Consider the following 24,691-nt stretch of genomic DNA (forward strand, 5'->3'; position numbering starts at 1 on the left):
GGGCGACACGTTATTAAATCACCTCTGAGCGACCCGACATTTTTATAAATCCCAAGATCCTTAAATCGATTGATGATCATCTCATTCGATAACCGGTTGCTCCCAAATAAATAAAGTTTTATCTTTATTAAGGGCCATGGAGTTATGGGTTGTTACTACTCCTAAATTTAATAAAATTCTTATGAATAAGAATTGTTATAAGCTTGGCCAATCTCTATAAAATTCCAAGACTCATTTCTTTGAATCTCCGTCAAAATACAAGTCCCTTAATAGGTTGATATGAATGGGGAACATGTAAGAAGAAGTAGGACATGCAATGGCTGGTCTTGAAGGCCCCACATCTGAAAAGAGGCAGCATGTTTCGGGTTATTGTGGTTGCATGGTCAAGACTTAAAAGTTTGCAAACTTTTGTCTTCTGGCCATCGCTTACGGACCGCAAGGCCCTTGGCTTACGGTCCGTAAGCAGGGTATCTGGGAATGTTCCGCATAGATCGGTTACGGACCGCAAAGCCCTAGGCTTACGGTCCGTAAGGTAGGCACCTGAACCATGTTTCAGTAAAGTCTGTTACGGACCGCAAATCATGTAGCATACGGTCCGCAAGAGGTCCTTACGGACCGTAAGGCCTCAAGCTTACGGTCCGTAAGACCGTCGCTGGCAGTATGTTTTGGACAGCTGCCTGTCCAGCCCTTTAACCGACTTAAAACGTAAATTTCCGATTCTATGGGCTTCCTAGGCAGTATTTAGACCCTTAGGGACATCTGGGGTGATCTTGTAACTACCCTAGACTTGCTTGTCAAGATCTTGGAGCTTCTAGTTCACTATATAAAGAGCTTGAAGTGTGACCATATGAACTTGCTCATTTGGAACTTTGGCTAAAAGCTCTCTGGAACTCCTCTGGTCACCAACACATTTTCTTAGGCTCTCTAATCCATCTTAGGACCATTGTAAGTGTCCTTAACCATCTTTAATTCTTTCTAGCTTAGTTAATTAAGTAAAAGTCAAACCGTCGTAATTAAGGTTTGACTTCGTGATTAAGCATAATGTGCTTTGTCTAATCACGAATTAAAGATACCTTTAGGAAGGTAATTAAGTGGGTAACAAACCCTTAAAAGGGTGTTTCCAGATTCCCACTCTAAGCATGCTAATTGTCGAGTCAAAGCTAATTATAAAAAGTCAACAGAATGCTTAATTTCGAATTAACGCATAATTAGCAATGTAGGTTGTATGTAACCTGTTAAAACATTAATATAACTTGGTAATAAGTATAAGAACATGTTCCAACATGTTCAACTCGACAATTTTCTGTTTAGACCCGGTTCGGAACCGAAAGTCGCATAGTTTGACTTTCGCTTTGACTTTCAGTTCTGACCCGTTTAGTCAAGATTAAAAATACCTTAGAGCTTCTTTTGAACCTATTAACATGTTAGTATATCCTCCTGTGATTATACAATGTGGTTCATTAGATATCTTGTTCATACGCATGTTTCCGTTAAATGCCCATATGTTGACCATTATGCCCGAATGTCCAAAAATTATAATTTTTTGAAAATGTAAAAGGTAGACACCTTAGTTACTAAAATATAAAGTTGTTCCCAAAATTTGACATCAGTTTGAGTCTAGATTAAGAGTTATGCTCCGTTAGCGTAATTAGAAGCTTTCTTAATAAAATAATTAGCGTATTTAACGCATAACCTAATCCTAAACCCGAATTTTATACTAAAACTTTATACCCACTGTTATATAATAATATTTTAGGAATTTTAAAGATTTTATTCATTTTTAGGCTGAGCATAACTAGAAGTTCTAAGCTTATTTCGGCTTATGCCGGGTTTACCCTTTTACGGTCATAAAAATGAGTTTTACATAACCTTTTGACCCCCAAACCTTTTCCTACTGATTTGTTATATTAAATATGATATTTTGAGCCTTCTGGAAATACAAAAATATCAGCTTTCCTTTTAAAACCCGGAAATGGCTCCAAATCGCCTTTTTTAGGCATTTTTACGACATAGTATATGTCAAAATGAGTTTATATATAAAAGGTCTAATACCTACTGATATAATTTATAAAAATATATATATTAACAGTAGACTAAAGTTGGAAACTCAGATTTTCCGTTTTTACCCTTTTAGCCTATGTAAAATTACAAAATGCCCTTATGAGGCGTAATTGGCGTATAAAAACATTTGGGGCATATTTGGACATACCTTACTGATATTACAATATATTTGGTGCATATAATCTCAGGAAAACTTGCATATGACTTATGTGGTTACTCGTTACGCACTTTCGCTGTTCGGATCGGTTTATGTGACTAGTTCACGCATTATTAGCCGAAAACGGGTCAAACCATATCATCTAAGTCTCAAAATTCAGAATGTGTTTAGTTTACCCATATTATACAAGTATCCAAGCTGTAGGGTCTAAATCACATACCTTTCCGGTTTTCGCATTCCTCGCGATTAAACCATATTTAATTCTTCGGGAACTAACCGGTCTAAGCTTAGGCTATGTTAAAAGACCCGTTAGGATTCTAAGAGGTTATTATAACCTTCATTCCAGAATAGGAGCCCAGTAAAAGACACGTGCATTTTGAATTTGTGGTCTATACTTGCCTCAGGTAAATACTTTTAACTTATTTTCCCTTATACGGGCTTGGGGGTACGGTATATAAAATACCGCTTGTCGGGCGATTGACCCCATCTCATTAGTAGTTGGGTATTATCAATGGGACCCGTTTAAAAACTTGGTGTTGTTTGTTTTTATGCCTTGGGAGCTTAATTGACCATGTCCCGGATATCCTTGGCATCATTTTGGCCACGACCTTGACACCCGGGTGTAGGCGTACACCCGGTATTATGTCCATTATTTTAAGGTATTAACGTTGGCTTCCCGCCGCGGACTTCATACAATGTGGTGTGTCATTTAACCTTAAACCCGATACGACTCGGGCGACTGACGGTCAACAAACATGTAAATCTTTTACAAGTTTAACTCTGATTAATTATTCCCAAGTTATAAAATATTGTTTTTGTGCCACGGGCATTCAAATCAAATTTTTAAATATTTTCAAATGAGTCAGTTAAATTGTATTTACCAGTGCAAACTGACGTATTTTCCCCACAAAAGATTAAGTTGCAGGTGCTATACGAAATAGGCTGGTTCTCTTAGCATCCGTAGAGTCTCGCAAGCTTTTGGGATGCCATATCTCTGTTTGAACATTTCTTTCTTTTTACTTCGATCCGCCTGTGGATCTATTTTGACTGGTTGTATACTTGATATTACAATTAATAGTTGAAATAATCTATTTTCATTTGCTTCCGCTGTGCATTATAATTGTGTGTTTGACATATGATGATATCAACTACGTCACGTAATCCCCCACCGGGCCCACCGGTGACACGTGGAAATTAGGGGTGTATGACACTTCTTCCTTCACGAATTTGGCAGGAATACTTCTTCATCACTTTGGCTCTCAAATCATCTAAATCATCGTAATTCTTCCACAATCAACCAAGTCAATCATGCAAGCATCATTCTTTCAATCTTTTGAAGATCAAATCATAAACAAGAGCGGCTAGACCACCCGTGATCATCTCCGAGACTAGGGTTTGTGTTAGAAACTGGGTTGTCTGATATTTATGAACTTTTGGATTGGGATTTGGCTAATCTTCGGTTAGTTTATCTTATTGTTACTTGTTTTCGGTTAAACGATTGTTGGATTATCGTAGACATAATTGTTCTTCAGTTATTTGGTTTGTCATCAACAACTGGGATTAAATTCTAAGTTGGCATTGTTCTTTAACCTTTAACCATTGAACTTGTTTGTGTTTATGAAATCTAGGATTGGTAATTAATTAGGTTACTATTCAGTTGCATCAATATTTCAGTTTCGATCGTGGATCATTGCAATCAAATATATTATTTGTTAATTATTTATCAAAACAAGTAGTTTACAAATCATGTCTATGTGATTTCCAATTGGTAGTAATTAGGTTATGCAAGTTCCTACACAACCTGAAAACCCGGAGATTGGTCCTTTTTCTCGTATTGTTTACAACTACAATTTCCATTCGTTTTCATAATAATTATCACAATCAGCAAAAAGCAATTAGTTTAGAATTAGATAATCATTATAAACAATGAACTTTAACACTTTCCACTAATTCCACGTGGATTCGACACCCTACTTACTCTTTACTAGTAAAGGTGATTAGGACACTTTTAATTATATTTTTGACCGACCTTACGACATCGATCATTTGGTAACCGATAACAGTTTTTATGTATGTAATTTGGTATAGACATTCTAAGGGTTTTCCCTAATAGTTCGAGGGCCATGTACGACTAGAACATGTGACCCTGAAATATAAACTTATACATAAAAAATGGACTTCTTAAATGTAAACTTAGAAAGGTTGAAAATAAATTAGTTTTGTGAAATAAAAAAAAATTGTGGGTTGAAAATGAATTAAACCAACTCTTGAGGGACTATCTGTAGAATTCTATAAAACAAAATGTATAACTAAAACCTCCTATAGCAAGACTAGTACCTGCATCTATTTGGATCTAAGGTTTTAAATGAGTTAGTTAGCCGATTATCTAATAAAAACAAACTAAAACATATGCTCTTTACACCCAATACGTTATACTAAAAAAAAATTGGGCCATCGAGATAATCGGCCCTGGGAAGTCCCTGAGCCGACTTGGCCTTGGATATTTGTTTTGTTCCTTATCTGAAACGGTTCATGTTATATCCTTAATTTAAATGATGTTGTATTTACATCCTTTGTTCATCAATATGATAAAATATTGTTTTAGTGTCTAAATCAGAAATTTGAAGCATTTTTCGGAAGTGTACCCTCTAGTATTATGTATTCTTAAGGACCAATTTCTTGCTATCCAGTAGAGTAACTAATAACAACTTAATAAGAGATAAAACTAGTATCAACGTATTAACACAACTAGGTTCTTGGTTTATTTTTGTGATGTCATACCCAACGTATTAAATATATTATAATCTATAGAAACCTATGTACAATAATTTGTTGGAGCAAAAATCGTCGTTTGGGACTTGCGGCTCGCATTGTTGATCCATGGATATTGGGTTAAAAAGTGATCCAAACAACAAATTCATCAGCAAAAGAGTAAAGTACAATTTCCATTCCCGTGGTTTACACTCCTGCTCACATACAGACCCTATTTGAAAAAAAAAAAAACCGGTCATTCCAGTCCGTGGTTGTCAATTGGAATCAATTAACGTCCCTCCTAAATTTGTGTTAGTCAACGGTTAGTTGACCGAGGTAAAGGTGTCTTTTCAACTCAACTTCAAAAGACAATTGTGTCTTTTGAAACCTGCCGATATGTCGTAAAGCTTGTATGATTAAATGATGGGAGCACGCAGTTCACTGTAAAGAGCTCCCTGGGTTTAAATATCGCATGACTGGGTGCGAGAGTTTTGGGGGACTTTTAAAGAGAGCTGGGATTTCGGCTAAGAAAGAGGCCCCTGTGAATTCCTCACGGACCCTATGGAAGAGATCTACTCTGCGACCAGCGGATCTGCTCGTATTTGGCTGGGCTGGGGAAACTGCTGTGTGTAGACCTCACGGGGGTTTCCCCTTTGGTTGGTTTAAGGGAAACGGATTTGTGTGACGTGTAGCAGCAAGAAAGGCAGATCAAAAAGTGGATAAGCACGCTAAGCTTGCGCAGAGCCCATGTCTTTATCCTTTTGCCTTTGATACTTTTGGCTCCCTAGCGCCAGAAGCCATCACTTCTTGACGAGGGTTCAACGGGTTATCCACAGCAATTGTTCGACCCCAAGGGGCAGTGTTTGTTCGGGAGGTTGGGGTTTTGCAATTCAGAAAGGGTTGGCGGCGCAGCTTGTTGCCCGTCTACCTTCTGTTTGATGTAACTAACAAGTTTTCTGGTTATATCAATCGTTTGTTGTCTAAAAAAAATAAAAAAAAAATAAAAAACCATTACCCCATCCAGATCCCCAATTCATCTCTATATCTTCTTATTTGAGTATCATCTTCATCTATGATCATCATATCATCATCTTCATTGAAGGGAAATTGAGTATAGCAAATGAAAATTGAGTATAACACATTCTCAATACAATGATTTTTCTGTGCAACTTCAATACCAAAAAGATGAAGATGGTGAAGGTTATGACGAAAACTACCTGATAATTTAGTAGAGGAACAATGTTCTTGACATCATCATGACCTTCGCCATCTTCATCTTTTTGGTATTGAACTGATTATAGAGAGATTGGTTCCAACTATTCCTTGCGTGGTCTTTTAAATTATCAGGTAGGTTTCATCAACTTCCGAGCTAAGCACATCGATTGGTGAAATATAAAATACAAATGCAGGTTATAACTTCTTAATAGTGGGTCAATAGAGTTAGTGCACATCCAAACCATTGCTCAAAAGTGGTACATTTTTACACTGTTTTTGCTGCCAGCATTAGTCATTTAACAGATACAGTATCGTTGAAAACATACGTTTACAAAAAGGACGTTACTGATTCCAATTGACAACCACAGGGACTGGAATTACCGTTTTTTTTTCAAATAGAGTCTGTAATGTGAGAACGAATGTAAACCGCAAGGACGAAAATTGTACTTTACTCGCAAAACTATAACACTATTAGCCTCACCATAGTGAGGACAGATTTCTCCTTGCAATCAAACTTTAACGTAAAAATATGTATATGTTTAGTGTTAGTGAGACTCGAGTAAGACCGTAAAACTTTGCTTTGTTGACAAGAATGGGTACTTATAGCTTTTACTAGAAGCATCGTTTCGGTCTTTTGTTTTATCATGCAATAAAACACACATCCCCTAACCTAAACTTATGAGCTTTTGTTCGTGACTTTTTCTTCAACCAAGAATAAGGCTTTATTATAAAGAAATGTAATGAAATATTATGATTCATCTTTATAATCGATCAACTAACTTATTAATTATTATTTACTGGTGGTCTATTGACAAAGTCAAAACCTTTAAACACCTGGGTTTGAGAGGAGATGACATGGATTAAAAAAATTGCCGTTAAAAAAAAAACACTAATTATTATCCGGTAGATTTTTTTTAATGCCAATGAATTACAAATTTTGTTACATCATATGATAAGAAGATGTAAGAATACATGTTTGATCTAAACGAAAAAGCATAGTGCAAGAGAATATAAATGATAGAAAGCAAATGTTCCCAATTTTTATACTCATAATAATGTTACCTTACAAATTGCATTTATAAACTATATAAAGTTCAAAGCAAACTATAATGCTTTATACGACAACTTGTTTCCTTTCTCTTCTGACCCCCTTTCCAACCTGCTGCGTCTCAACTTTGATCTTACACCAACAATTTAATTTTAATAATAATAATAATAATAATAATAATAATAATATATAATAATAATAATAATAATAATCTAGGAACATTTTTATTAATTTTTGTAGCCATGTAACTCTCTAAGTCTAAGATCAACCGATCTAATAGGATATCTCCATGAAATTTTGAAGGAAGCTAGTTATTTTGATATTATTTAGGAACATAGCTAAATTGATGAAATTGGGTGGTGGGCATGTGGGTGTTGAAAAAGTGTTGTCTTGGTATTCCTTCATAGTAATATTCTTCTTGCAACCCTTCCATCTGCAAATAACAAAGAAAATCAATTGTTAGAGTGGATAACCCTAAAATGTTTTGGGAATGACTACTTATCAACTTTTCTATTTTATTTTTCTTAAAATTAGGTATATATGTTACTAAGATGTGACTCAAAACATTTTTTCTTCAGGCGAGACTCGAACCATAACCTCCACATTGGAAGGTCATGGAACTTCCAATACACCAGAAGCTCATCGGCTTGTATCTCATGTTACTAAGATGTGATTTGTTGGACATATTAATATGACGTGTATAAGAAATTAGTTTTGGGATTTTCTCTATTTTTAAATGTTTTAATTTACATACTTTTTTAACGATAAAGAATGAGATGATAAAGACATCTTTTAAAGTTTCCTTTTTTTGTTAATGTCATTATTTGTGAATTCGAAATAAATCAACCAAATTTACTAATCAGGTTTGATTCTGAAAATAATATCATAAATCATTTTGTTTTTAAAAACAAAGTTTGATGTAGCACATGATTTAAGTAAAACATTCTACTATATTTAGTATTAGTATATGAATAATATTCAAGAGAAAACATACCCACAATTCATCTTCATCCTCATACCGTTGAAAATTTAAAGCTTTAGGAGTCGTTTCTTCAGGCTCATCGTTACGTGCAAATCTCCCACGAATTCTTGGCCGATTATCAGCAAGAGTTTTTCGACATGCATACTTACATATAAAAACAAAGAAAGTTAGTAAATACGAAGTATATCATGCATTCAACGTATAAACTTTCGCTTTTGCTATAAATGAAATTAATTACCTTTATTTTGATTTACAAGTTTTTTGTTATTCATGACATGTAAAATCTATCATACAATGTCACAAGTCAAATAATGTTGCCATTCTTTTGAATTTAACACATACACAATTACATATACATATTATACATGTTGGAAACCAGGTCTATTTAACAAGAAATAACTCTTTGATTAAAATTGAAAGTACCTGATTTCCAACTATACGTACATGTTACACATATTTATTTAATTGGTGAAATTTAATTACCTTAATTGTCTTGTTAAAATTTCTTTGTGTCCTTTTGGCTTTGTATCTTAAGATTCTTTCTTTCCTTTCTTCTGGGCTGTAACGACCCACCTTAAAATTTCCTTCCTCCATGAGCGACCCTTCAGTCGCTAATGGACTTGACGACAATGTTTGACTTCGATGATTGTTTTTCAAGCTCTAAAAACCAAAAAAAAAAATATTGCACAAGTTATATCAAGTTCAAAATTAAAATGAACCCATGTGACCAAAAAAGTAAATATTAAACATGCATATGATAAAGAGACTAACTTGTAAATCACCAGCACTACAAACTTTTCTCATGTGGCTTGAACTAGAAGAGAAGTCATGAAGACTTGAGGACTCAATCAAGCTATCAAATTTGGTTGAAAAAGAAACCATTTGGTCTTCCATCAAAAATTTACTACTAAAGCTCCTTTGCATCATTTTCATTGCATTTTCATACCCACCATAGCTATGAGGCAAGAAAGAATTGTTGTTGACATAATAGTCATAAAAGGGTGGTTGTCTTTCTTCTGTTTTGACCTCAAGATTGCACAAATGTAGAGAATTTACTGAATTGCCCATTTGGTTGAGAGAAAGATTCTCAAGTTGGTGGCTTGGTGGGGAGGAAGAAAGGAGGGTGGTGGGGGTATTGGTGGGGGCAATTTGGTCAATTTCATCAAATGGTGGGTCAAGATTTTCATGGGTCAAAGGGTTCAAGTTGTAGTTATTTTCTTGAAAGGCTTTGAGGATGTCAATGGAGGAAGAATCACTCAATGGAGAGAAGGGATCAGTGAAGAAACACTCTTCAAATTCAAACAAATCAGAAGACATTGAGTATGATTGAACCTTGAATTAACATACAACAATAAACAATTTCTTGTTTTTGACTAAAGATAAAACACCAACTTGTGACAATATGATTGATACTTTTGGTCACTAAAAAGGGTGGAACTAGAGCAATAAATCTTTTTTTTACTATAAAAGGTGAAACTTGAACTTATGACTTTTATTGAAAAGATAAAAGGAGATGGTGAAATTCAAACATAAGGCAATCTTGAAAAGGGCAATTGTCCTTTTATATCATGACTTTGATAAAGTAAAACGTGAATTTCCGACAATCTTGAAAAGTCACGTTTTAATAAAGAAAAAGGGTAAAACTGAATCTTTGACGATTGAAGACCAAATTTTCTTCCTTTTTAACCACTTAAAAACGTTAAACTTGAACGCTAATGATCTTGAAAAGGGTGAAAACTTAGAATCTCACCCTTTTTGGAGCAAAATTTTACGACTTGAAACTACAATAACCGATACTCTTTCTTTCTGATCAATGACAAGGGTGAAACTTGAATATATTTCAATCCTTTGTAATGTTTGAAGGTTTATGATTGGAGAAACAAGAACCAACAAGAGAGAAGACACTATTTGAGGGTGGCAAAAAAACAATTGAAAGCAAGAGAGAAAGATGGCACTTTCTCTCTTAAAGAAGTAGGGGACACCATTCTTTTGGCAAGAGTATGGCAGTTTAAAAGCATCAACTTCTTGTGACAATACAACAAAAAACAATAAAAAAGTAGTCCACTTACACTATATTATATATTATAAGAAGGTTTCTAAAGACACCCTTGACCTTTGCCTTCTTTGCAAATCTCACTCCTCATAAAACTGGGGAATATAATTTATCAAACTTTGATGGTAAGGTGTCTTACATAAACATTTGACATTAAGATACGAATTTGTATGTTTTAAACATACACATTGGGTGTGCTTACTAGTTGAAGTCACAACACACATGATTTTTATCAAATAACCATCAGATCACTCTTTTCTAAAAGCGTTTTTTTTTTTTTTTTATTTAAACAAAACATATTCTACCACAATATGTTTATTGGCATCTTCAACAAATATACAAAATTGTAGTTATTGTTAGACTTAATATAGTTTCATCTAAGAAGACGGGCCAGGAGACCAGGACCCATTTTACCTGAGATTAAAGTAACTAGTTATGTTGTCTCACATATAAAAGATTTGTACTTTAAGTTACACAATAATCAGCCACTAAAGCAGGGGCGGAACCAGAGAGGGATCAATATTCAAGAGGGTTCGCTAATCCCCGGCCATAGAAATTTATTGGATTTGTATATATAATAATGAGATTTTTTATAGGAAAAACCATGATTTGGACCCTCTGGTTGTAGTCGGTAGAGAAGATTACGTTATTATGACCCTTCGATAAGTAAGTTTGGATTCCACCACTGCTCTAAAGGGATTGATGTTATGACCCTTCGATAAGTAAGTTTGGATTCCGCCACTGCTCTAAAGGGATTGTTGTTAACTTATTTAAAAAAAAATCACCAAGTATTTTAGATTCTGAAAACACCATTTTGTTGTATCCTTCCTCATGGGCCATGTAAGATGATTTATTGATTTCCAATTGCCATCAATATCCCAATCGCATCCTTGCTTTGGCATAATAGCCATGCATGACAAACCATTGACGTCAACATTTAATGGTGAAAAATAAATACATAAAGAAATGCTACACAAACGAGTGTGGCAAAAGTAAGGGTTATAATCATGAAAAGTTAACAACTTTTTAAAATTACATTAAAAAAATCACTTTATTCAACCTTAGTATAGCAAAGTTAATAAAGTTGTTTAAAATACGCTTACATTTAAATTTGTTTAAATTATACTTACATTTCCAAATTCTAATACATAACTTGTCGAAATTAATAGAATAAATCTAACGTTTAAAGATATTGAAGAAACAAGGCCCGAACTCTCCGCTTGGATCAAATCTCCACCAGATTGTCCTCTAAGTATTGATGGGTCACAAGTACAAACTATTGCCTGTAAAACAAAACATCGTTAGCTCACCACATGAAGATGAATCTTCATGGACACCCCTCCGTCATAAGAATAAGTATGTGTTAGGAGAAATCAAGTATGAGGAGAAGAAAGTAGAGATTGCAAGTTACCTTTCCTCATGACCTCACTTGTATTATACTAGTTAGTTGCATGTCGCTTTCCAATGGAATGGTGATCCTTAGTCCTTACTAGTCGTAACTAATTGATGGCGACATATTATCTTCTCCATTGGTGAATCTCCCCTCAATGCGATGAGTGATGCTATCCCATATCAACATGGGTCGGTATTTACCAATTCATGAAGAGTATATTGTTACCCGTTTGATTATACAAGGATCCGGGTCTATATCTTTCCAATATTGATTTGGGTCATTTTCTGATAACAAAGAAATATAAATTTGAAATTAAAGCAATCAAAAATAAATATTGACTTGGGTAATTTTCTGATAACAAAAGATATAAATATGTATTTGAAGCAATTAAAATTCAGTAATTCACCAGACAATGTTGCATGTTGGCAATATGTATACAACCTTCACATATGTCATGATTGTCTAATCCTAGTCGACATTTTATTGTGAATTTAGTACATATGTAATTCAAACGCATCAATACTATTAGATTAATGGATATTTTTAAAAGAATACGTTGATTATAATGATATTAAAAAAGATAAAAAAAAATAAAAGAATACGTTGATTATAGTGATATTAAAAGAATTAACAATTTATCAAGTTAAAAACTAATTTGTACTTATGGTAATGGACAGTTTTTTTCTATTAGACTGGATCAGGCCCAAAGTTTATCTCTAAATCCCAAACATATAAAATATGTTTGGGTTTCAGCCCGTTTTGCCTTATGAGCCCAGCTCATTTTTTTTTTTCACGTGTATTTTAAAAAATACAGATTCTTGGAGTTAATAATTTAAGTTGCCCTCCCTCAACCTCCTCCTCAATTCTTGACACGTCCTGTTAACTCGACTACTTGACTTGAATACGACACAAAAAAACAGGTTTGGGTCGAATAACACGACTCATTTAAAAACAGGTTGTGTTTGGTTACCAGTATAAAAAATAGAACAAGTTTAGGTTGACCCATTACCTGTTTAACTATCTAAAAAAATCTTTATATTATTTATTTTGCTTTATTTTACATGGTTAGTTATAAGAGTAAATTACTTTTTGAGTTCTTGTGTTTTAGTGGTTTTAACCATTGAGTCAAAAATCAAAATGTTTAACGTCCTGAGTCCCTAGACGATTTTTTATAACCTTTTGAGTCCTTGTGGTCCATTTTTTAACCTTTGAGTCAATTTTTTTTAAACAAAATGGACTCAAAACATTATAAAATGAACAAAATTACAGACACTTAACTAACTAGCTTAACGGAAAACTAACTTCCTAACGGCCAACGAACTATTGATTAACAAAATCTATCAAAAGTACAATAAAAAGCTAACTAACAACTTAAATAAACCAACACCCCCTCAACTTGGAGAGTAGAACACCATGTTTCTGACTTGGAAGACTCTTTGTAAACATGTCAGCCGATTGATCAATTGTAGAAACATGAGAAAGTGAAATAAGACCTTCCTGCATTTTTTCTCGAACAAAATGACAGTCCAAATCAATATGCTTTGTCCGTTCATAATAAACTGGACTTTTTGCAATATGAATAGCAGCTTGACTATCACACTTTAAAGGAATGGGAGTGATAGAAGAAATGGAAAACTCATGAAGTAATCTAGTGAGCCAAGTCAATTCAGCAGTAACTCTTCTCATAGAACGATACTCAGCCTCTGCATAACTTAAGGAAACTGTCACTTGTTTCTTTGATTTCCATGAAATGGGACTGCACCAAGAGTAATAAAGTATCCAGTAACAGATCTTCTTGTATTTGGACAGGAAGCCCAATCATAATCAACAAAAAGCTTCTAACTTGTAGGTTGGAGAATTGTTAAAAATAACCCTTGATCGAAGGTGCCTTGAACATAGTTCAAAGTATGAACCGCAGCCTCCTAGAGGAACATGGTTTAGTCATAAACTGAATAAGAAATTGTATTGCAAATGAAAGATCTGGTCTTGTGTGTGTCAAGTAGTTGAGCATACCTACTAATCTTCTATATTGCAAAGAGTCATGATAAAGAATACCAACTTCAGTAGGTAATTGGAGATTAGGAGGAAGAGGACAAGCCCTGGGTGTGGGACCAACAAAAGCTTTGAATTCTTGCAGCAAATCTTTAGCAAATTTTCTTGAGTCATGACAGTACCTTTTGGTATATGCAAAACCTCAATTCCAAGAAAGTAATTAAGGGTTCCAAGATCTTTGATTTTAAAAGTGTTATGAAGAAATGACTTCAAATCTTCCATTTCTTGATCATTATTGCTGGCAAGTAGGATATCAAACATATACAGCAATATGACCAATTGAGTTACCCATTCTTTTGGAAAATAATGAATGATCGTTGAAGTGTCTCTGCCATGTTGAAGTGTGGAGGCATAACAAAGACAACCGAAGGCTCTAAGATGTGTGTAGGTTGGACATTTTCCAGAAAAACGCTTCATGAGGACTTTTACCACTTAATAATTTTGTTGGAAACAGATTGATTAAGTAAGTGGCAGCAAGAACACACTCACCCCAAAATTAAGTGGTAATTTTGATTGAAAGAGAAGGGCTCTTGAGGTTTCTAACAAGTGTTTGTGTTTTCGTTCGACTTTACCATTCTGCTGTGGAGTGGCAACACAGCTTGTTTGATGTATAATGCCTTTAGAAATGAGATATTGAGCATGAGAAGGTGCTGAACCTAGCTCAAGAGCATTATCAGACCGTAAACATTTACCTTTCTTGTTAAACTGTGTTTCAACCATTTCAATAAAATTTTGTAAAACATTGAAAACATACTCTTAGTGGAAAGAAGGCGAGTCCATGTGACCCTGCTAAAATCATCCACTATTGTAAGAAAATTTTGAATCCATTATAAGTAGATGTATGATATGGACCCCATACATCAACATGAATTAGATCAAATATTGCAGTTGTTTCTCGTTTACTATGAGGAAAAGGCAACCTATGTTTTCTTGCTTTTGGACAAATTGGAGAACATTCAATCTCATCAATATGAGTAGAAGAGAATACAGACAATTGTTTGAGTTTATACAAAGGTAAATGGCCTAGCCTATCATGCCATGTTCTGCCACTAACAACAGGATTACAATAGGACTGCCTTATTCAGAATCAAAGACACTACTAGTTGGATAGCGTATCTCATTGTTCTTGAGAAGATAAAGCCATCAATGAGTTTACCAAGAGCCACTGGCCTCTTCAGAGAAGGGGCCTGCAATACACAAGATCTGTCTGAAAAGAACACTGGACCTTTTGTTTGAATACATAATCTTGCAATGGACAGCAAGTTATGTTTGAATTCTGGTACTAGTAACACATCGTGTAAAGACAGATTTGGTAATAACTGGACAGTTCCAACTTTAGTGGCAATGATAGTTTGTCCATTAGGCAAATGAATAGAAACTGGTTTAGAAAGAACTTTGAGATTTGTGAAAAGTCTTTCATCAAAAACATGTGATCATTTGCTCCAGTATCTATGATCCAATTAGAATTAGGAATAGACAAAAAGCAACAAGCCATTATACCTGCAAAGTTGGCATACTTGATTTCAGAAGTTGAAGAATTATCATTGTTGTTACCCTGAGGTGATCCAGCAGCATTGTTCACTTGACTTTGTTGAAGAAACTGAATTAACTGTTGACACTGTTCTGGTGTAAGGCTAGTTCCAGAAATCGTCATGTGAGCATGAGAATTTAGTTGACTACCATCATTCACACAAGCATTAGCAGTAGTATTCTTTGATTTTGTGAATTTGTAATCCTTTGGAAAACCAATTAATATATAACACTTGTTCATAGTATGTCCAGGTTTCTTGCAATGATTACAAACTTTTGCTTGATGCTTACTTTGAACATTCATAGATAATATATCAGGAAATGGTTGTGTAGCAGGATGAATCTCTTTCTGTTTCTCATCTTGTATAAAAGAGAATAAGCTATGCTAATTGATGGTAGAGGTTGCATCATTAAAATACTTCCTCTAACATTTTCATATGCAGAATTTAGACCCATAAGAAACTGTATAAGTCGTTGTTCTCTTCTTTCTTAGCAAATTACATGCAGGAACAGTAGATAAAGAACCTAATTCATCCCATATACTCTTGATTTTAGTGAAGTAAGCAACTATACTAGTGTTACCTTGTGAAATCTCACATAAACTCTTCTGCAACTGATAATGTTTTGCTCCATTAGCCTGTCCATATCTATCATTCAATTCTTTCCAAAGTTGTTCAGCAGTTTGAACATACAAAACACTTTCACTGATGTCTCTTGAGAGAGTATTGATTATCCATGAAATCACCATATCATTGCATCTGCTCCAGAGACTAGGGTTTGTAGAATTTGTGATAGTTCCATCAACAAATCCGAATTTGTTCTTCGCTGATAAAGCAATTGATATTGCTCTTTTCCACGATCCAAATCCAGATCCACCAAATTGTTTAGAAACTAAGATCATTCCAGGATGATCTGACGGATGAAGATAGAGAGGATTTGAAGCATCAATTGGTGACGAATTTGAATTGGAAACAGACATGATTTGAAATTGATTGAACAATAATCAATTTCGGACAGAACTGAAACGAAATTGAAACAATCGATTGAACGAAATTGATTGATGATGAAAGTTAGGGTTTACGGAAACGAATATCAGAGAGAAGCCTGGTCTGATACCATGTTGATTTTGAAGAAAAGAAGAAGAGAATGAAATGGGGAAGATGATCTCATTCATTAACCAAAATAGTATTTAACCTAATTACAGACACTTAATTGACTAGCTTAACGGAAAACGAACTTCCTAACGGCTAACTAACTATTGATTAACAGAATCTATCAAAAGTGCAATATAAAAAGCTAACTGTACAACTTAAATAAACCAATAAAATTGGACTTAAAACGTTATAAAATGAGCGATCAGGGACTCAGAGTGTTAAACTTTTTGATTTTGGACTCAAGTGGTTAAAACCATTAAAACAAAGACTCAAAAAGTAATTTACTCTAGTTATAATAATGTTAGTTTTGATACAGTATATTACTTATTTGTCACACACATACTCATCATTAAACATGTTATCGATAGCCCGTTTAAAACACAACAACTCGCTTATAAATCGTCAACTTGTATAACTCCTTTAAAAAATGGGTTAAATGGGTCGAGTTGACCCGAATTTATATGGATCGGGTTAGGGCTGAAATCTTTAACCCAAATAATAATATAGGTCGGTTCGGGTTGAATACTTCAACCCATCAACCCGTAACCCGTTAACCCGACACGATTAACACCCTTACCTCCTCTATTTTAATTTTCAAAATAATAATTTTTCAACATGTAAATAAACAATTATATATTCCTGTCTCATCCTTTTCTTTTGTAATAGTATAATTCCATTGCTAATTATTAGCTCATCTAAAAATCAAACACCAGTTACCACTTGGCCACTACTTCTGTTTTTGTTTAGTGTCTTTTTCAGACGTTGCTATCTAAAAAGTGGGTATTTTTAGTTCTACAAAATTACCTTCTAAAATGTCATTTTAGTCTCTGTGGTTTGGTCTACTTTATCAGTTTAGTTAAAAAGTTTAAAACGTTGTCATTTTAGTCCAAATAATTTCAAGTATTGCCATTTTAGGGGTGTTTAAGTAAATTCAACGTTGCTTCCTTCATACGTGAAGATGAGAATTACGACTTTTCAAATCTAAAGGGGGGTCTTTAAGTAAATTCAACGTTCCTTCCTTCATTGAAATTAACGCGTTGCTTCCTTCCTGCTGCCGCTGACCAATTCATCTCCGTTGAGTCAAGTCTCGTATACTTTTTTTAGGCCTCATCAATTCAATTCAATTCCGAACATCAACCGATTCAAACTCCGATCCACATCCGGTATGGCGTCTCAAGAACATCTCGACAAGATGCAACTCCGTCAGAACTATCGGAACCTATGGCACACCACTCTCATGAACTCCATCTCCGCCGACACTCCTTGTAATCTATCAAATCCAAATTTTATCTTCTAATTTTGTTTAATTCACTTCACTTTTTTACTTGATTCTAATCCGTTTGCTTCTGTTTGCGTGATTTGGTGAAGATTGCTGCTTCGCGTTATTCTGGTTAGTGCTTCATTATACAACTTTTGTATTCTGTAGATCTTTCTGTAGATCTTTGATGTGTTCTCGATTGATTTATGTTTGATCGTTTGAATTCAGATCTGTAATGTTAGGGTCGATAGACTGTTGACGATCATGTTAGGATGTTTTGAAATTTTTTTATAAAATTAGGGCACATTTATTAGAACTTCACGTTTCTGTTATCAGCGGCGAAATAAAGTGGTTAGGTCAATGTGGATTCATGACAGTTGTCTGTACATAACTAAATTCTCGTCCTAGAGTGGATAATAAATTATATATCTATAGATGTTTTGAAGTTTGAGCATTGTTATAAATTCTTTTTCTTTCTTTTTTTTTTTGTATATTTTTGTATGTGGTAAAGATAATATTTCTGAATGCATATTACAACCTCAGTATTAAAAAGCGACGAGGTCTAAAACCGAGGCAAGAAGCACACATCACAAAATCGCACCATTTTTCGTACCCGAGGCGAAAATAATTATCTCTTTTTTTTAAATATATTTTATCTATAGGTTTCTGGTTTTTACTTGATATTTAGACACAAATAAGCTTTATATAAGTTTAAGTATTGAAATTACGTACATGTACAACCTGAAAAGCTTGCTGCACAAAAATATCGGAAATATATGGGCGCGCGCCTCAGGGTCAACGTTTTACTAAGAAGTTACATCTGAGGTGCGCCTTTTGTAATATGCGTGCCTTGTATAGGCTGAAGCGCTGAGGCCTGTGCATTGGGGCGACAACATAATTATGTTTTGTATTAAGGGTGGATGGTGTCTTACCGCTTCTCTTACCTTGCCGCTGCATCCCGCACGCGTAAGGATGAGCTCGGTACCAACAAGTACTGAAAATCCCAAAAATGGGTATCGGTACCGAAAATACCCGGTATGGTTCGGTGCTGGTACGGACTGGTATACCAGTATTTGAAGGTAAAAACCGGTACCAAAAAACTAAATGTCGGTACCGAAAATCATGTCGGTTCGGGAAATGCCACTGTACACACCACACCACCATATGTCTCTGCCACCTCACTCTCTCTCACTCCTACATCACCCATCTTGCCCCCTTCTGCAGCTGCTGCCAAACCGAGCCCACACTCCCTGCCCTAACATGCGGTTTGTGGGCGAACATTTTGTTAATACTTAATTGAAAGCCTGGCTTTAAAATTGAGTCTAAGGCGTGAGGCAATAGGAAAACGCCTCAAGGTGCATTATGTACATCTGGGTCAAAGTTGCTCAAGTACAGGGTCTGAAGGAGTATGATATGTAAAAACGCCTCAAGGGGCTTCATGTACATCTAGGTCAAAATTGGTCCAAATGGTATTAAGGTGTGTCGAACAAGGTGTGACTCCCCATGACCGATATATTGCCGATATTTTGCTTCCTTAATATATTGCCGATATATTGTCGAACAAGGATTGTTGGCCCATTTTAATACTTTTACTGCCAAAAGACCAGTCCCCTTTAAAATCGTTGGCCCAAAGCCTAGTACCCAAAGTCCAAAATCGTACAATTGAAGAATTTGTATAACCCTTGATCCAACTCCAATCGCATCGGCAACTCGTCAACCCTAAATCCGGTCGGCGACTCCAATCGCACAACTCTTCAACCCTAAATCCGACCCTTTGATTGGCAACTCGTCAACTCTATTAACACTTTTGATTTACTATTAATATTATATAGGTTTTTGTGTTTTAAGTTATATATATAAATTTATGCAGAATATTAAAGTTACCAATATCCCATCGCTATCACCGATATCTCAAATATCGGTCCTTGACAGATATCCGATTTTTTACCGCATTAGCTGTATAGATGCTTACCAGTTCAAGCTGGAATCTTCTCAGAATTATGGACATTGATATTGTTTTTCTTACTTATTATGGGTTAAAGCATATATTATAAATAAATCTTATTATTTTTTTTACTACATGGCAGTGGACCATGTGTTTCATACTTGCTTCGTAAGCGAGCTCTCTATGATGATATGTCAAGGTATTCGCTATTATCCATCAGGCACACTATACTTAAATAGAAATCAGTTATTTCACAATATAATATATAATATAATATATTTTATTTTCTATATGTAACAGGTATACATGCTGTGCTGGATACATGCCATGCAGTGGAAGGTGCGGAGAAAGCAAATGTCCTGAATTATGCCTTTGTACTGAGGTATGCAGTTTAAAGCATACTTTCGCTTTCTATCTACAAATGTACAATCAACCGTTTTAATGACTTATTTAAAACTTTTTTTTTTAAATTTGATTTGGTGTTGCAATTCTCAGGTCTTCCTGTGCTTTGGGAACTCAGTAGCATCCACTCGGTTTCTATTGCAAGACGAGTTTAACATACAAACAACACAATGCGATAACTGCATCATTGTAATCACTTCGTGAAACTCTTTTTGTCTTTGATGTACATCGTTACTTACTCTTTTAACATTTATTTAACTTTCTTAGTAATGGGTCATAACGTAGGGTTTCATGTTTTGCCTCCAACAACTTGCATGCATATTCTCCATTGTTGCTTGTATTGTTGGAAGCGAAGAACTCAGTGAGGCATCTCAGTTGCTGAATTGCTTAGCCGATATGGTTTATTGCACGTAAGTCTCGTATCCGTCTTTCTAACTCAATATATATTAGTTAATACTATGCAAGACGAGTAAACTAATATATCTTGTGTATTTTTCTTTTTGTAGGGTTTGTGCTTGCATGCAGACACAACACAAGGTGGAAATGGACAAACGAGATGGGAAGTTTGGACCGCAACCGATGGCAGTACCCCCGGTGCAGCAAATGTCAAGGATTGATCAACCGTATCCTCCAAATGTCGGATATGGGCAGCAACCTTACGGTTACCCGCCACCGCAAGCTCAAGGCTACCCACCTACCGGTTATCCTCCACAAGGGTACCCACCTGCGGCTTATCCTCCACAAGGCTATCCAGCCCCGGGTTACCAGAGGTAAATTTGTTGAATCGTTAAAATGGCAGCTCGAGTGGTTTTGTGAATGAAATTCATATTTGTTTCTACCATTAAACTTTTTTAAGACTTTCTTTTTCCTGTGACGAGAAAACATGTTGTACATTACCTGATATCGGATCAGTTTGGTATGTTTGTCGTGGTCGTTTCTTGGTTCTTGTATGCAGTTGATGGGTTCGTTTATGTTAATGGATATCTGTCGTATTTTGTAATGTATTGAAGTTAATGCTCCTTTTATTTGTTGATACGCGCTAAACATGTTCAATTCCTTCGATTAAACCGGTTGCTAAGAAAACCTAGTCGTCAAAAGAAACCCATGTTGCAACATATCTCGTGTAGAGTATAGACACAACGTAAATTTACAGCTAAATTTGAACGGATGCATATTGGTTCTCGAATCTATCCTACACATCTATTGATACATAAAGTGGCCAACATACTTGTGGTTTCTTATTGTTTACAACCATGTGATTATTTGTTTATATATAAATTGTGGGAGAGGGTGATTGAGACTAAAATTAGAAAAGAAACTCAGGTTACGGTAAACCAATTTAGTTTCATGCCAGGGCGATCAACTAAGGAAGCCATTCACATTCTAAGGAGACTGATGGAAAAATATAGAGAGAAAAAGCAAGATCTACATGTGGTCTTCATTGACCTTGAAAATGCATATGACAGTGTACCACGTAGACTGATTTGGGATACTTTGGAGGGTAGAGAGGTTCCTGGGAAGTATATAGACATAATTAAGGATATGTATGATAGAACTGAAACTAGTGTTTGTGCGCCTGTAGGGGATACCAGTTCCTTCCCTGTGGAGATAGGGCTCCACCAAGGGTCGGCGTTGAGCCCTTTTCTCTTTACGATCATGGATGAGTTGTCCAACTCGATTCAGGAGATAGTGTCGTGGTGCATGCTTTTTGCAGATGATATTGTTTTAGTTGCAGAGACAAAACGGGGGTTGAATGATAAGTTAGAGGAATGGCGAGTAGCTTTAGAGGACAAGGGTTTAAGGATCAGTCGGTCTAAGACGGAGTACCTCTACTGTGATTTCAGTGATGCAGGGGTGTCGAAGAACACTCAAATCACCATTGAAGGTCTGGTGGTTCCGGAAGCAACTAAGTTCAAGTATTTAGTATCGTTTGTACAAAGAGATGGGGAGTTAGATAGTGATGTAGCTCACCGCATTTAGGCTGGCTGGTGTAGGTGGAGAGCAGCCACGGGATATTGTGCGACTTGAGGTTCCCAACTAAATTAAAGGGGAAATTCTATCGGGTTGTAGTAAGACCTGCAATGCTATATGGGACAGACTGTTGGGCCATTAAGAAATCACAAGCACGCAAGACGGAGGTAGCAGAAATGAGGATGTTGAGGTGGATGTGTAGTCACACAAGGTTAGACCAAATAAGAAATGAGGTTGTTAGAGAAAGGTTATGGGTGTCCAGAATATCAGATAAGATTAAGGAGGGGAGATTGAGATGGTTTGGACATGTGAAGAGGAGGCAAGCAACGACCCAGTTAGAGTAGTGAAAATCCTCATTGTAGATGGTAGGAGGGGTAGAGGTAGACCCAAATTGACTTGGGATGATCGGATTAGACATGATTTGATAGAAATGCACCTATCTGAGGACATGGTCCAAGATAGGAGTTCGTGAAGACGTAGGATTAAAGTTAAAGAGTTTTAGGGGTTACGTAAGATGTGGTTGGGTGTCGTCAAAGGGGGTACTGATTTACCTAGACTTTGAGGACATGGTCCAAGATAGGAGTTCGTGGAGACGTAGGATTAAAGTTAAAGAGTTTTAGGGGTTAGGTAAGATGTGGTTGGGTGTTGTCAAAGGGGGTATAGATTTACCTACACTTTAGATGGTCTTGGAGGGTGATTGTCTTACGATATGTATATGGATATGATTATATTTCTCTATGGTGCTATATTTACCTTCACTACTGTTTTTTGCTTTCACCACTGCTTTTGTCTCAGGTAGTTCTAGTACTCTTTTAGTGCTTGTTGTTATAGAGCTGGGGGTTCTCTGGAAGCAACCTCTCTATCCTCAATGATAGCGGGTAAGGTTTGCCTACATCCCACCTTCCCTAAACCCTGCTATTAGCTTTGCTAATTGCGAGATTTACTGGGTATGATTGTTGTTGTATATTGACTAGTGACTACTAACCTTTTTTGGTCACATGCTTAAATAAGGGATACGATGATCATATATGAACATAAAGTAAGTGTACCATGATGGATTCTTTGTCATATGAAATATATTTGGAAAATTACCAACTGTCCAAGTTTTTGGTTTAACTCGTTATTGGAAAATTTACTGGACTCGTCAATACCATACTAACCAACAGGGATAAGCAAATCGCAACTTGTATTGGGCAGGTAACCTTCAAGAGGTTGTGATAGGAAATTGATAGCAAGATTTAAACCTGAGAACTGTAACCTATTTGCCAAGTTGTGAAGTAGATAAATTACTCTTACCCAATTGATACAAAGAACTAATCTATATACTCTTTAAATAATAAAATTTCACAATTATTCACATTTGAAAGACGAGTAAATTAACATCATTTCAAAAGAGTGTTACATTTATAAAAAAATAACTATGAAGATCCAACTAGTGACGAATCGCCATAGTAATCCTCTATACCAGAAGCTGTCCGTAACCTTTCATCGAACGAATCCTTTAAACCTTCATTTACAAAAGGCAGTCGACAAAGCGGGCAAGTTTTGTGACCATGGCCCATCCACTTGTCAATACAACACTTGTGAAACACATGTTTGCAATTACTCAACACACGGATCTCGTCTGTGGCCTCAAACTCGTATAGACACACTATGCATTTGTCGGGGGGCGGGTCCACGAGCTCAGAGAACTTGACTACTGGAAGCTGTTGTTCTCGAAGTGACGGTGAGTCGTGTTGGAAGGTGATGAAGTGGAAAATGGTGGAAATGAGATGATGGATGAATCCTAAAAGGGTTAGGATGTGAAGGATGAATGTTGGGATGAAGAGTTGGGTGTAACAAACTGGGAAACCCATGATTATGATGTTGGTTTTGGTTAGATTTTTGAAAGATATATATATGTTGTTGGGTGGGGTTGATGTTTGTTATATTGGTAGGATGGATGGATTGATTCATCGAATGAGAATGGTGACGGTTGTTGGTAATGATTATGACAATGTAGAAAGAAAGAATGGCGTGAAAGTAAGCGTGGATGTATGAAATGGCGTGAATAATCAACAATTATATATGACTCAAAAATCACAGAAAGTTAATCACCAAAAAATTACCTAACTTTATCTAGCCCTTTTTGTTAGTTGTTTTTTGAATGGAAAGGAACGACGTGTCAACCACCGTGACATCGGGTGTTGTGGCCAAGGTCGACTATTCGACCGTCACCAGCCCCTTGGCTCTCTCTCTATATAATAATAACAACAACAACAACAATGGCGGGCCGAGTTTTGGCTCGTTTAAACGATATTGAAGCGAGCTCGAGCTTTGGGTTTTACTCGCGAGCCGAGCTCAAATAAGTAGAATCGAACCGAGCCGAGCTCGAGCTTCATAAAAACATGGCTAGCCGAGCTTAAGCCTAGTTGGGTTTGGGCTCAACTAACTTGTTTACACCCTTATGAGTCAGTTAACTTATTTTAAGGCTTTAAACGGAATTTTAATTTCAGTTTTTTTTTCTTTTTCATAAAGCACAATTTAGATGAAATTCTTTCTTCTACTTTTGATACAAGTTATTTAAAAAACTTTTTCTAATAAGTCTCTTCCAATAAATATATAATTTGTAATTCCACGTCAGTGATTTTCAAAAGAGTAAAAGAAATCTTCCTTCCACATCAAAAAACGAATTGCAAGGTTAAAAGCATCGAACTATATACAATGCAAATTATCATTT

General features: G+C 35.7%; 2 protein-coding genes across 3 annotated transcripts; one reads left to right on the forward strand and one right to left on the reverse strand.

Moving 5' to 3' along the window:
- Positions 1–7,491: 7,491 nt before the first annotated feature.
- LOC118487626 (zinc finger protein CONSTANS-like) lies at positions 7,492–9,850 on the reverse strand. Of its 2 annotated transcripts, none has more exons than XM_035984627.1 (4): positions 8,986–9,850; positions 8,698–8,874; positions 8,231–8,358; positions 7,492–7,665 (listed from the first exon to the last, which is right to left on the reverse strand). In XM_035984627.1, the coding sequence occupies exons 1-4, from the start codon at positions 9,529–9,531 to the stop codon at positions 7,506–7,508; spliced, it is 1,011 nt and encodes a 336-aa protein (XP_035840520.1). In that variant the 5' UTR covers positions 9,532–9,850; the 3' UTR covers positions 7,492–7,505. The 2 variants fall into 2 exon arrangements, with proteins under 2 accessions (XP_035840520.1, XP_035840521.1); XM_035984628.1 differs by having other exon boundaries at positions 8,227–8,358.
- A 7,503-nt stretch (positions 9,851–17,353) lies between these two features.
- On the forward strand, positions 17,354–21,029 carry LOC110930439. The gene is made up of 7 exons (XM_022173739.2): positions 17,354–17,661; positions 17,765–17,786; positions 19,742–19,798; positions 19,900–19,981; positions 20,095–20,190; positions 20,287–20,411; positions 20,508–21,029. Exons 1-7 carry the CDS (start codon positions 17,562–17,564, stop codon positions 20,773–20,775), a joined length of 750 nt encoding a protein of 249 aa, XP_022029431.1. The 5' UTR covers positions 17,354–17,561; the 3' UTR covers positions 20,776–21,029.
- The last annotated feature ends 3,662 nt before the right edge of the window (positions 21,030–24,691 follow it).

The sequence above is a fragment of the Helianthus annuus genome, chromosome 15 (genome assembly GCF_002127325.2).
Source record: "Helianthus annuus cultivar XRQ/B chromosome 15, HanXRQr2.0-SUNRISE, whole genome shotgun sequence".
NCBI classification, from domain to species: Eukaryota; Viridiplantae; Streptophyta; class Magnoliopsida; order Asterales; family Asteraceae; genus Helianthus; species Helianthus annuus.

What these genes read in the sequence shown, in the direction of transcription:
- LOC118487626 (XM_035984627.1), bottom strand. Translation starts at nt 9,531, where the DNA reads ATGTCTTCTGATTTGTTTGAATTTGAAGAGTGTTTCTTCACTGATCCC. An exon ending in GTAGTGCTGGTGATTTACAA is followed by an intron (nt 8,875 to 8,985) that starts GTTAGTCTCTTT and finishes TTTGGTTTTTAG; the next exon opens with AGCTTGAAAAACAATCATCG. An exon ending in TATGAGGATGAAGATGAATT is followed by an intron (nt 7,666 to 8,230) that starts GTGGGTATGTTT and finishes TGTTATTTGCAG; the next exon opens with ATGGAAGGGTTGCAAGAAGA.
- LOC110930439 (XM_022173739.2), top strand. Translation starts at nt 17,562, where the DNA reads ATGGCGTCTCAAGAACATCTCGACAAGATGCAACTCCGTCAGAACTAT. An exon ending in AATTATGCCTTTGTACTGAG is followed by an intron (nt 19,982 to 20,094) that starts GTATGCAGTTTA and finishes TGCAATTCTCAG; the next exon opens with GTCTTCCTGTGCTTTGGGAA. An exon ending in GCCGATATGGTTTATTGCAC is followed by an intron (nt 20,412 to 20,507) that starts GTAAGTCTCGTA and finishes TTCTTTTTGTAG; the next exon opens with GGTTTGTGCTTGCATGCAGA.